The sequence below is a fragment of the Scophthalmus maximus genome, chromosome 22 (genome assembly GCF_022379125.1).
Source record: "Scophthalmus maximus strain ysfricsl-2021 chromosome 22, ASM2237912v1, whole genome shotgun sequence".
Taxonomy (NCBI): Eukaryota; Metazoa; Chordata; class Actinopteri; order Pleuronectiformes; family Scophthalmidae; genus Scophthalmus; species Scophthalmus maximus.
Window position 1 is genome coordinate 179289 of NC_061536.1, and position 14407 is coordinate 193695.

A 14407-nucleotide genomic window follows, 5' to 3' on the forward strand; every position below is an offset into this window, starting at 1 on the left:
TCCAGACTAAGCCCCCAGGCAGCCTGAGCCAAACCCCCAGCTCTTCCCCGATCATCAGAGCCTTGCTTTTCCCCCAGTTCACCTTCACCGAAGAAATAAAACCAAAGTCCTTCACAGTATCAGATAAAACATCAATGTCCTTTTGTGTATTGACCAATACAATAAGGTCATCTGCATATACAGATAGTTTAAAAGACACAGAACGCTGGGGGAAACACACACCGTTCAAATTGTTCCTGAGTTTATGGAGCAGGGGTTCGATGGCACAACATGCCAGAGAGAGACCAGCCCTGCCTTACCCTTATCTGGACGTCAAACGGAGCACTCAGCCCGCCGTTTATCTTTAGGACACTCGCAATTTCACAATAGAGAACCCGGATCATGGCTATAAAACCTGGGTTGAACCCAAAAGCAGCCAGAGTCTGCCATAAATACTGGTGTTCAACCCGGTCGAAATCCTTTTCCTGATCTATGGAAATCAAACCAGTTTCTACAGCCAATGAACTGGAGAGATCCAAAACATCTCGAATCAAAGTGACATTGTCACTGATGAGTCTGCTGGGCACACAGTAAGTCTGGTCAGGGTGGATGACGGACAACATCACCTTCCTCAGTCTCAGGGCTAGAGCTTTGGACAGGATTTTATAATCCGTGCACAGCAGCGAGACCGGCCTCCAGTTTTTCAGGTACTGTAGGTCTCCCTTCTTCAGCAGCAGGGTGATGACGGCCCTCCTGCAGCTCAGAGGGAGTCTTCCATTTGGAGACTTTGGTTCAGTACCTCGAGCAGGTCCTGTCCTATGATGGACCAAAAGGACTTGTAGAAGTCAACAGGAAGGCTGTCCATCCCCGGAGATCTGCCGTTCTGCACACTGGTCATGTCAGTGAGAAGCTCTTGCAGAGTCAACTCAGCTGCCAGCTGGGCATTTGCCTCCTTACTGAACTGAGGGAGACTACGAACGAAGCTACTGTGCACATCTGGATTATTTGACCACTCACTCTTGAAAAGGTCTCTGTAGAAACCGGCAGCAAACTTCCTGATCTCAGATGAGTCTGAGACTACAGAGCCACTACAAGTTCGTAAAGAATGAATGATCTTCCTTTGTCCATTTTTTTGCTCCAGCCCAAAGAAAAACTGGGAGGGAGTGTCCATCTGTGAGATTTTCGTAAAACGTGACCGGACCAGAGCTCCCTGTGCTGAAACGCCCAACAGATTGGCTATGGTCGATTGTTTGGACTTGAGGGACTTAATATGCTCTCGATCTCCTGTAGAAGCTGCTAAAGACTGTAGTTCTCCTACCTGTCTCTCCAGATCCTTCATTGACCAAGTTAAGTCTCTTGTGACGTTGCAAGTGAACTGCTGGCAAAGTTGTTTAATTTGTGTTTTGCCAAAAGTCCCACCACTGCTGAATGCTGGAAAAGGCAGGCCTGCTCTCTCTGTGGGAAAACCAAAACAACGTAAAAGCAGTTCTAAAAGCCTTGTCTTTTAAAAGAGCCGTGTTCAAATGCCAATAGGCGCTCTTTAAACGAACATTTTTTATAAAAAACCGAGCAGGTGATCAGTGAAACCCACAGGCTGAATAAAACACCTTTTAAAAATATTAAAATGGTGTTTAAAGCAATATAGGCGGTCCAGTCTGGCCATAGATAAAAGGTTTCCCCCTTGAGTGGCTCCAGGTGTACTGCTGTGATTACTGTTAAAAACCCTCCACAGGTCAGACAGCTCATGTTCTTCTACCAGCTGTCTGATCCTGTGGGATGAAGCAGGATGTGGTTCAGGATGATTCCTGTCTAAGTTCGGATTAACTGCACAGTTAAAAATCGGCCACCTTAAAACATAAAATCCTTACTACCACAAGCTGTAACAGTATCACTTAAAATGTTTAAAAACAGTACTCTTTCCACCCCATTGGTGGGCGCGTACACATTTAAAAACACAAGCTTCACATTCTCATATTCAGCTATGACTTTCAATAAAACACCTGGAATTACTTCTTCAATTACACATGAAACAAGTAAAAAAACCACCCCTCCACTCAGACTGGACTTGTGGCTTAAAACAACCTCCCCGTGAAAAGCCATCCTCCATTCACTTTCATTATCTGGTGTGCTGTGGGTTTCCTGTACAAACATCACGTTTACTTTCTTCATCTCCATGAGCTTAAAAAGAGCAGCTCTTTTAAAATCAGACCTGGCTCCATTCAGGTTTAAAGTGTTGATATTAAAATCACAAATTGGTGGAGGGAAGTTTAAAAAGAAAGCAACAATGATAAAACCAAAATTGACTCACTAATGCACATTACCATACACAGTGAAGAAAAGTTCCTACCTCTGTTTTACACCTCCAACACATATTATAATTCATCAATTTCACTCTATGTAATCTCACAGGGGTATGATAATATCTATGTATGATCTTATATTGTGTGAACTTCCCTCTTGCTTTCCTTACATACTTTCCACAGTCTGCTAGTACACCCAACCATTTCTCCTGTGTAAAGTTTATTCTCAGGTCTCTCTGCCATAACAATTTCACATTAGAGGACTCACCACTTACTGAATAGTTTGTTAGTCTATTATAATTGTGAGGCTTTGCAGGGTTCCCGTGGCGCATTCAGATATTCTAAAATATAATTTTTTGAACAATTACCAATTCGAGATTTTACACAGTCCCTGATTTGTAAGTATTTCCAAAAATGTTGTTTGCCTTCGAGTTTAAATTGACGCGATAATTCCTCATAAGACATGAATTGTCCATTTTTGTACAGGTCTCCTATAGTACATACACCACTTGAACACCACTGCCTCCAATACACTGACATAACCAATATGTATGGCAGGATTAAACCACAATGAAGCATATATCTGTACATATTGCGACAACTTTTACATTCTGTGTACCTTGGCCCACACCTCCTTAGAGTGCACAAGAATGGGATTTGTTGTTTTACTTCGTTGAGACAGTTGCTCCTTTGGACTAAATGGTAAACATAACTCATTCTCAATCTCCATCCATTCTGGCTTGTTGTCTGTCGTTTTCCAATGTTTGGCTAGTTTAGCCATTTCAAAAGATATCCCATATAACCTTGGATCTGGTAAACCTAATCCCCCTTTCTACTTGGGGGCGCAGAGTTTACTTAGTTTTATCCTTGCTCTTTTCCCATCCAATAAAAACTGTTTAACTATATCATCATACTTCTTAAAAATGGCAGGCAGTATCGTGATTGGCAGCATCATTACTAAATAGTTCAATTGAGGAGCTACTATAATTTGAATAATATTGACTTTTCCCCACAGAGTAAGTTTTATCTTTTGCCACTTCTCCAAATTTGTTTTAATTTTTTGCAACACCGGGGCATCTCTCCTAGGTCTTGATTGAGTTTAATCTCAAGATACTTCATGCCTTGAGGTACCCACTTAAATTTAAGTTTTTCCACCATGTAATGGTGGCATGCAGAAGTCATAGGCATAGCTTCGTATTTATTCCAATAATTATGTAACCTGAAAGTTTAGAGTAGGACTGAATAGTATCCATCAAATGTGGTAAAGATGCCTCAGGGTCTGTCACTACAGCTAAAATATCATCAGCATATAGCAACAATTTATGTTCCTGTCCCCCACCCTCTTCTCCCTTAATTTCCCCATTATTCCTGATACTAACAGCCAGTGTTTCTAGACAAATTATAAACAATAGAGGGCTCAAAGAGCAGCCTTGGCGAGTGCCTCTAGACAGGCTGAAAAAGGGTGATATAACTCCATTGGTAATTACTGCTGCTTTTGGTTCTTTATATATTGTCTTTACCCATTGAGAGAAATAGGGGCCGAACCCGACATGTGACAAAGCGGAAAAGAGAAAGCTCCATTCCACCTCATCAAAGGCCTTTCGGCATCTAGGGAAATAGCAGCTATAGGCACATTTTTGGACTGGGCAAGCCACATTAGATGTATTAATTTCCTCATGTTGTCCGATGAGGATCTGTTCTTCATAAAGCCTGCTTGGTTGGGATGTATAATATTGGGTACAACTTGTTAAAGTCGTAGAGCCAGCACTTTTGTCAGTATTTTAAAGTCCATATTAAGCAGGCTAATAGGTCTGAAATTCGATGGGTCTGTTATGTCTCTGTCTTTCTTTGGAATCAGAGGTATTAAAGCTTCCTTAAATGTTGGCGGCATGTGGTCTTTTTCAAATGCCTCCTGATACACCTTCACCAAGACTGGGGCGAGAATGTCTCTGTACTCTTTGTTTATCTCCATATCTCCATGTCTAATTCACTGTTTCTGTTTGAAGCACTCTTCACCTGTATGTCTATCATTCTTTAAAACCCTGTACTCTGACAAAATATGAACACTAACACTTAACCTTTAACATTTAACGTTTTCATGTACATAATACGCAAAAGAAAAACAACAACCAAAAGCAAGAACTTAAATTCAAGCCAGAAAAAGTCTGACAGTCCTGTGGCTGACATATACAGGTTTAAAATGAAAAACTAAAATAAAACCTTATCTGGTCCGTTGGTTACCGCTCCTCCCGCCTGTAATCCTCCGTCTGTGGCAGGTTTACTAGACGGATCTCTCCCCCCGACGCCTGTCTTCACAACATGCATATGGCTCTTCCACATAGACATGAATATGCACTCATCTCCCTTGTCGGATGTTCAGTCATTACCCTGGTCGTTGTCGTTAATAAATGTATCCGCCTCCGTTGCCGTAGTGAAACTCACATTCTTCCCCTGCCACTTGAACCTCAGTGTGGCCGGGGAGGCCAGAGTGTACTTCACCGCCCGCTCCTGCAGTTTACGCTTCACCGAGGTGAAGGTTTTCCTCTTCTCCGCTAACTCTTTTGTCTTATCGGGGAATACAGATAGTCGGCACCCTTCCCATACGAAGCCCCGTTTTTCTTTAGCTGCTGTTATCACTTTGTCCCTCGCTGACTGTCTCAGGAACCATATCAGCACCGATTGTGGGGGCCGCTCCGGGTCCAGCATCGGTGCAAGCAACCAGTGTGCTCTCTCAATCTCAAACTTGGCATCAGCCGGAGCCCCAGCCCCTCCGTCAAAAATTTCTGAACACAGCCAAACAATGTCCCATTGGTCCCGAAAGTCTTTTTCAGGCCTATGAGCCTCACGTCCCACATTACATCCATTAGCTTATTTCTCTCGTCTCCATCAGTGTGTAGCCGCTCTGAGGTCTCCTCTAGGCGCTCAATGCGCATTTCTACTTCAGCCAGACTCTCTTGCATAGCCGTTACTGTCGCTTTCAACTCCGTTGTCGTATCTTTAATAGTTGAGACATCTGTAGCAACGCTCTGCAGTGTGCTGCTCATTTTAGTAATTTCTGTAAACAGACAGTCGAGACTGGGAGCTGGGTCACCAGGCCTTCTTCTTCATGTGGAGGGCTTTTTCGAGTAGCCATGCGGCCTGTGCCTTTGAAATATTTCGACAAGGCCATTTTGCGTAATTTCGGTTATTTCAATTTTCCAAAACAGCGCCAGCTGTTTTAACTTCGCAACCTGGGTAGTATTTTAATATAAGTATAATATTTAATATATATATTTACCTGTCGGGGAGCGGAGGATCCCCAATCACCTGCCATCTTGTTCGCCGTACCCACGTGACTCCAGCACTTCGTTCTTGAGGAATGGAGGAGCATTGGAGATGGTTACCTTGGTGGCTGTACTCACCAGCGGGAGAACGCGAGTGAAAGTGTCTTTAATCACAACCCCGTTCTCCACCACCTCGCCAACCTTAGCCGTGCTATCCAGGAAGATAACGATCGCTCCGTTCGTGTGGGAGGCAGACTTGCAGCCGTAACCCACCACCTCTCCCGCTAAACCTGCCTCCTCCAGCGAGCACTGCACCGCTGGGAGGAGTTTGATTCCGCGGCAGCAGCAGCAGCCACCGGCATCGTGCCAAACAAAGATGCTGATATTTACAAAAACACTTAATTGACATGTTTTCATAATAAAACAAGTTCAAGTAGATTGCAAGTGACTACTTCCCTTTTTTTTAACAAATCAGTCAGTTAAAAATTGTGCCAACTGCAAATCATAAAAAAATTCCTATATCCCCGATGTTTTCATAAAATCGGAACTCTAACCAGAATTGTACAACACCTTGGCTATGAACCCAGCGCTGAGCCCAAACTTCTCCATGACTTTCCAAAGGAAGTTGTGCTCAACGCGGTCAAAAGCTTTTTCCTGGTCAGGCGAAATCAAACCAGTATCTATACCCAATGAACTAGAGACATCCACAACATCCCCAATGAGGTGGACATTGTCCACCATGGACCTGCCGGGTACACAATAGGTCTGGTCCCGGTGGATGACCTGCTCCATAACCCTCCCCAGCCTGGAGGCCAAGACCTTTGACAGAAGTTTGTAATCCACACAGAGCAATGACACAGGGTGCCAGTTTTTGATGTCCCACAGGCTCCCCTTCCTTGGCAGTAGTGCGAGGACTGCCCTCCTGCAGGACACTGGCATGGAACCAGAGGCCAGACCCTCATTAAACACTTCCAGGACATCTTTAGTGAAGATGTCCCAGAAGGCTTTATAAAATTCTACCGTTAGGCCATCAATGCCAGGAGCCCATCGTCCCTGCATGCCCTGAAGGGTAGTCTGCAGCTCCTGCATCTGGAGGGGTGCCTCGAACTGTGAGTTTGTCTCTTCCAGGACTTGAGGCAGTCCGTCACAGAACTCCTCTATGAGTGTCCTGTTCATATTCACTTATGTAAAGGGATGTATAGAAACTCACAGCTCGCCTTCGTATCTGGCTTGGTGCCACAAGCTCCTGCCCTGTGTCGGACAGCAGGGTGTGGATTACTTTCCTCTGCCCGTTCTTTTTCTCCAGGCTGAACATAAAGCTAGAGGGAGCATACATCTCCCTGATGTTCTGGAACCGGGACCTGACCAGTGCACCCTGTACTTTAGCGTCCAGCAGGTCGGCTAAAGCCATTTTTTTTAACTTTGAGACTTTCAAAACAGCCTTGATTTTCTTAAGACTCACTTAAATGTTCTAGTTCCACTATATCGGTCTCTAGATCCTTCATAGATCTGGTGATGTCTCGTGTGACATTGACGGTGTGTGCTGACACAACATCTTTATCTGAGTCTTACCATGTTCCCACCACTGCCTAAGACTGCTAAAATCACCTTCCTCTGTCTAAAAACATTCCAGAAATAAATAAGGACTTCCCTGAACTTATTGTCAAATGTTAAGTCTCTAGTTAACATTAAGAACACCCACTCTAAAAACAACCTTAATGAGTGAGGTATTAAAAACAAGAAATAAAACAAACAAATTAATTAAAACAGCTGCCTGTCCCATCATCATTTATTAGTTTTTTTGCTTTCAGTTCAGTTTCAAGTTTCTTTAATCTAAAAACCTCTTGATCAGTGAGGCCAGACTCCGCTCTACGACTTATGTGGAGCCTGGCCGAAGAATAAAAAAGACCTACGTCTGGGAAATGATCTCCTATTTTCACCCCGTGTTAGTTTTTTGTTTGCTGTAAAAAGCTCTTGATTTATTCTGATGAGTTTCTTCTCTTGGCTGCTGTTCAAAATATAAATGTCGCTGTTGTCTGACACACACTCATCAGTTTCACTTTCATTTGTGATGATTTTTTTCTGCCTCTCTTCTTCCAATTTATTAACTTTCGCATAATTTGTGTTTTCACTTTTCCTCCTTTTTGTTGCTGTCTTTGATTTTGCAATTAAATACTCCTCCATTTCAGCCTCTTCCACCTGTTCACTCCATAGAATGTTTTTAACGGTTTCACTGCTCCCTCCTTCCTCTTTTTTCAGTTCATTTTCCTTTCCTTCACCTGCCTGTATTTCCCCCTCACCTGTCTTCACTTGAAACAGATGAGATCATCGGCACTGATCTCATCTGTTTCATTCATCTGTTCAACACACGCATAACTTTCACGCCTTACTTCCTCCCCTTCTTCCACCTACTTTTCCCCTGTCTCAACCAAAACATTCTCCCCACTCTTTCTCACATCATTCACACTCACACCCGGTGTGTATACAGTACTCACCCCGTGCGCTGGGTCGGACACAGCAGCGGATCTCGGGGGCCGTGGAGCGGCAATTGGCCATATGTTTTGGTAATGCGAAAAAAAATGTTTCAACTGACAGTTCACGTTTTAATCTAGAACTTTGAAAAATAAAGCAGTGTGTTCAAAATAAAAATAAGTGTCGGAAAAGTGTCTTCAAATCAAATATTACAATTTATCATCATTTATTTAAATTTTTCACTTTGTGGTGATATTTGTGGTCTTATTTTTTCAGTTGCAAATTTTATGTTTTCAGATTCAAATCACTTTTTTTCAGTGTCAAATCAAATTTGTGACAATGTTGCACTTAGCAAGCTGTTTTTGGTACTACTCAGCAGTATAAAACCAATAAACTATGCCAGTTTGTGCAGTTAAACAGCCATACCTTCAGTTTTGCCGTTTCCCACTTTCCAGCATGACTGTGAACGCAGCGCAGTTAGACGCTAGCTATGGCGTCCGCTCCACCGAGGCAACCTGCTGGCACCAGCACTCAGGTAAGGAACGTTCGCGGTTTTTATACATGCTCTTGTAAATTGTTATAATGATTGAAGTGATTGGTATCACATCACAGGGACATATATAAGGTAAAAGACGTGATAGGTTTAGGATTTGTAGAAAGTGGAAACGAATAGCATCAGCCAACTTTATGCTATTAGCTAATGTCAGAGAATTTTACTCTTCAGTGTCCAGCTCAAGTTTTTGACTTTTTGTGAATATCTGTTTTTGCCAGAATGTCGACTATAATTCGACAGTGGCTGCAACTGCACAGAGCCGTATTAATGTCCTCACACAGAACCTGACTCAGGGACAGCAAGATAAAGAAAAAAAAGCTGGAACGGGGATCGTCCTCTGTAGAACAGGAGATGGCCAGGTTTTAGATTTGATGAGATTTTATTTTGCATGATTCACATTCATAGTTTGACTTATGTTAAAATGTACATAAATAAACGCATATGTTGTTGTTTTTTGATCAAACAGATCTTTCCCTGGATTTTTCGCAAAAAAAAAAGGTTCCTTGGAAAGCGAAGGTTCAGGGTCTAAAGACCCATGGTACACCATATACGAAAACCTGGAAGACTTTTGTTTTCTATACTTACCTGCTGAACACTACTTCAGAGACAACCCCAACCTCCTCTGAAGAGTTTGAACTTTCCCAGGCAGGACTTGGGAAAAGACACCTCACCATGTCCAGGGATATGAGCCATGAAGAGGTATTGAATAAAGAAATAATACTAGTTCCTAACTGCATTTGAACTTTCCCAGGCAGGACTTGGGAAAAGACACCTCACCATGTCCAGGGATATGAGCCATGAAGAGGTATTGAATAAAGAAATAATACTAGTTCCTAACTGCACTTAAGTGTTCACGTACCACCTTTTCCAAGTGTTAGGCCTTTCTTCAAACATGTAGACATCACGTTTGAAAATTTGTATCTTTTTCTTAGTTCATTGGACTACTCCAAAATGAGTACCCTAAAATGCAGGGATTAAAAGGAGGATGGCTCCTATACAAGGCTACAGGTGGAGTAAACCAGCTAAATTAAATCCATAATACGTTACTTTTCAAATGACACAAACAAACAACTGAAATGATCCTAACTTTTTCCCATTTACAGGTGGCCAGGGTAAAAGGAGACTGATAATGATTCCTCCTGATTCAGATGCATACACCGGGACACTTATTCGCAGTGCTACAACGGCAGGGAAAATCACCCTGTATATATCACCTTTGCAACATGAGTTTGACCTCTCTCCGTTACCTCCAGATGCCATTGAGTTCCAAAGTATGCCAAGAGCACAATGCCAAACGTGCAATGTAAGTTTTCCTTTGCAGATCTTGGCCCTCCATGTTCAGGAGTGCATGGAGTCTCAAGCAGGATCTGAAGATATCGAGGTAAATGAGGCTATGAAATATGTGATGTTGCATTTTTAAAATGTGACTTATTTTGATTGTTGTTTGCAATATCTTAGACATGCCAAAGTGAGGTCCAGCTAGTTTCTGTGACATCTCCCTCCCCATGCACTGTGACACAGAGACATCTGTTGATGAGGTACAGTATTTCATGTTTTGTAATCCACCGTGAAATTCCTACATACATGTTTGGAATGGGACAATCGCTAGTACTCTAACTGTTCTATCAGAAGTTTCCATGTCCTATCTGTTTCGTGAAATTCACACCAGAGTTCCTAGAGATCCATGCTAGCATGTGTGGAGAAAGGTATTTGAGATTGTGGACATCTACATATGTTCATTTAAAATGTGTACAGTACTTTATTTTACTATTAGTAACAATACATGTCTTCCTTGTGCTGTTGTAGGGGAAAGGAAGATTGTAGGATGGCTGAGACAACTGCCATGAGCCAGGGCAATGGAGATGAGCAGATCAAAGGGTAAATACTGTGTTGTAGATCATACATACATTTCTTCTTCCTACAAGGATCTTCATTCTACAGAACTTTTGTCTTCAGCTTGAGTCATTTACATGTCTTAATTATGAGTTTTGTTTGGTTGTGTTGATGATGTATTGGACACAATTTATCGAAGAGTAGACATAGAGAAACAGTTCAACATCCCAATCTCAAGAACAAACATTCTGGAGAGAGGCCTTCTGCAGTGGCAACGTCAAAAGAAAAATTCACCCACTGCTACTCTGAGAGTGACCTTTTCTGGGGAGGCAGGAGTGGACACAGGTGCTCTCCAAAAATAATTTCTCACAGGTAAAATTAATACTAACATATACACCTATTGCTTTCTCATACAGTATAGACTATTATTAAACAAGTGGAAAATCATCGTTGAAAAAGTTTCAGATTTCAGCTTCTGAATGATCTGTCATAATGTATGAAGACATTTTACACACACAGTAAATGCTGTTTTTCACTTCCGTGTAGAAATGGTGGCAGGAATTGAGGGACCAGAACATCAGAAGAGCCCACGATACTCTCTGACTGACTTTGACAGTGGCCTCTACAGATGTTTTTTTTATTTCGTAGTAAATGGCAGACTATTTTTTTAATCCATTGTATCTTATACTGTCATGTTCAATTCGTGTAAACAGGACTGTTGGAGAGATTTTGGCTGTTAGTTTTGCACAAGGTGGCCCGGCCCCTACCTTTTTCAGCCCATGGACTTACAGTTACCTCTGTAATTGGCAGATAAATACGACCGTTCTCAAAAGTGATGCAGTGGCAGATGTCCAGTTGCAAGGGTTAATTGACCAGGTTTGACCTCTTTAAGATGGAAATGCTGGGTTAATGAAAAAAGCATATCTTGTCAAATGATACTGTAGTAAGTTTACATGGAATATGGAATGTTGCCTTCAAATTTCTTAAATATTTTCAGGTTGATTTGTCAACTGAGGATTCCATTCAAGGCCTGTCAGATGAAATCTTAAATTGCGGTTATACCGGAGCCATCTCCGTTCAAAACAAGGAGTCCATTGTTCGGTATGCAAGGACAAGTATTTCTGTTCGTATTGAAAAATATAATTCACGAGTAAGGTTTTGTAGGAAATGTTTTCCTTTCTGCTGTTATAGTGCCATCATACTCCATGCAGTGCTGAGGTTGCAGCCTATGTTGGAACAACTAAGGGAAGGCCTGCAGCTCTATGACCTTCTTTTGCTAATGAGCCATTACCCAGAAATCTGCCAGCCCCTGTTTGTTCCTCAGGAAGATGCAAAAGTAAGAAAAACAAGAGTGAACATTTATTATATACACAATAACAACATACACTTACATGCTAAGAAATTTCATAATTAAAGGGTCATTTGATTAAGATCTTGATTTTATCTCATCATAGGTCAATGCAGAGTTTGTCATGACATCCATTGTCCCTCAACTTGTTGATAATGAGGAGATTATGAACTTTATTCAGGACTTCTTCTATGAAGCTGAAGGTATATAGTGTTTTGATGACAAATTATTGAAGTTTATGGCAGCCCGCTGACACCTGTAGTTATGCTGGTATTCAGGTTAAAGTTTTATTCTCCATAAAAAAATCTTCATTAAGGCAATAGGTATAATGTGCCAGGGTCCATTGTGTTTTTAATTCAGAGGCCAATTCTGTTACATTCTATGTAGAAAGAATTTATCTCCGAACCTCATGAAATTCAATTTATTTTTTTGATCAGCTGTTCTTTTGTGGCTGAGAGTACCCCTGTCTAATTTAATTTTCAACTGTCACATGAAGCCTTTTTGATTTATTTGCTTCATAGCTGAAGAACGTGGGCATGGAGATGACAAAGATGGTCCACATTCCATCACACCTGCCAGGTTTCTGCAGTGGATCACAGGCCAAGGTCACGTCCCACTTCTGCCTTTAGAACAGGATTTTGTTGTAACAATCAAGTTTAACCATGACTGCAGTGCAGACTTTGGACATCACAATGTCTGTTACCCTGTTGTGTCAGCATGTGCCAAGACTATTGTGCTATCTGTAAGGCACATGAACAATTCACAGAGGTTCTAGAGGAGGCCAAGAATTTAACATTGTGTAAAAATTTGCCATCAACGGCTTCTGTTTTTCAAGGAAAAACTACCAACCAAGTGTTTACTTGATAAATGTTTAGCACCAACTGCTACTGTTTTATTACTCTGTGTTCTGATTTAAAAAAAAAACAAAAAAACTTACTAGCAATACTGTGTTCAAAGACTTTTCCCTATTTGGAAAGAGGAGTAAGTCAAGTAAATATAACAAAAACAATGTGTGGTTTAATGGCAGTTCTGTTGAACAGTTGTACAAGACAAACATGTTAATATCTGAAAGTAAGTTGCAACAAGATTTCATAATTGATTTCCTGATATCATTTCTAGATGACTGATCAATCATCATGTTGTCTGACCAAAATTTTGGTGCACACAACTCTGAGAAGCATTTTGAGATTTGTTTTTACCATGAGGGAATGAGGTCACAACAAATAAAATAAAAAAATGCATTGGTCTCAAACTGGTTAAACCTTTCAAATACAAAATATGTTGCATGTAGGGGACATGATTTAGTACATAGTTTAAAGCAGCTAAGTAAATGTCTCAGCCGTAGGACTCAGATGGTCCTGTAACATCAATAGTGGCCCTGCCAGCCATATCCTGCTCAGGGAGGGGACATTCAATTCGTGGAAGAATCACTCCAGAACTGGTTGCATCAAGCTCACTGGCGATGTTGAAATCAAGATCTGCATCCTCAGTTTCCTACGTTAAACAAAAATAAAAATAAAAAACATTTCTTAGTTAAACGTTTGTCATAGAAATTGGGAACAATAAGTAAAACTATATAGCAAAGCATATTTTAACTAGATCAACATGCTAACAGAGCTGGCGCAAGTATAAACATTTTACTATCACCTCTTTTATGATACTAACATGAGTGCTTTTATGTTTTTTCACTGTAACCAAAGACATGAGCGTCTGAGATTTTGAACAGTTCCACTGTCAAAGGTTTTGTGAGGTTATTAGAGGTAATTTAGAGGTGTAACCTCATACACGATGCAGTAATAGACTGCATGTATTGCATTTTAATAGTTCAGCATCACCCTTATATTAGTAATCATATTTTTTAAGTTGTCTATTGGAATAAAATAAAACTAGAAATGTTATCTTGTTAATGATTTGATGGTGGTGATGTGGAACCACTTAACATCTGTTTTTATGAAATAACAAACTAACATTAAGGCTGCACGGTGGCGTAGTGACAATACTTACGTCTAAAATCTTTCAAGCGGTGTAGCCAAAACTGTAACAGTCAATACTGCAAAAAAAGAAGGGGAAAACTAATTGAAATCGTACCTCTGCCAGTCCTGGAGCCTCGATAGGTTTCTGGAGGAGTCCTATTGTCCATAGTTGTTGTGGGGTCCGATTTTGTTCTGTTCTTAGAGGGTGATTATCCCAACCCATCCTGAAGACATCGAGATCCCTTTGCAGCCGTGGAAGAAATACATGCTGGGAACAGAACAGGTGGATGCTATCAGAGGCTCTAGAACACCTTCATCCTCAAGGCTGTGAAGAGTCTCGTAGTGCACATTCGAAACACTCATCCATACATCTCGCCACAAACGCTCTATTCTGTGAAAAGAAAACATGAAATTATCGTCAAGTTTGTACAGTATATTTGAACCTTCATTAATTATTACTCAGAAAATAAGCGTCTGAAATAATAAATACTACTGATTGCCAAAAATATATACCTTTGATTGTGCACACTCTTTCCTGACAGGAAACTTCCCCTTCCACAGCCCCTAATAGTGAACATGCATCGCGCTATGCCAACATTTTCCACTCCTTGGTCACGTCTTACTCTAAAAAGAATGTATCACACAAAAAGAAATAAGTTGACCATTTAATGTTTGAAACGTAAAAA

At 41.2% G+C, this 14407-nt stretch overlaps 1 protein-coding gene across 1 annotated transcript; it reads left to right on the forward strand.

The window, feature by feature from the left end:
- The first annotated feature begins 8470 nt into the window (after positions 1-8470).
- Positions 8471-13646, forward strand: LOC118292456. The gene is made up of 11 exons (XM_047330406.1): positions 8471-8549; positions 9034-9266; positions 9500-9575; positions 9671-9948; positions 10026-10105; positions 10374-10445; positions 11114-11276; positions 11398-11501; positions 11592-11736; positions 11855-11951; positions 12270-13646. The coding sequence occupies exons 1-11, from the start codon at positions 8471-8473 to the stop codon at positions 12521-12523; spliced, it is 1581 nt and encodes a 526-aa protein (XP_047186362.1). The 3' UTR covers positions 12524-13646.
- Positions 13647-14407: the final 761 nt, after the last annotated feature.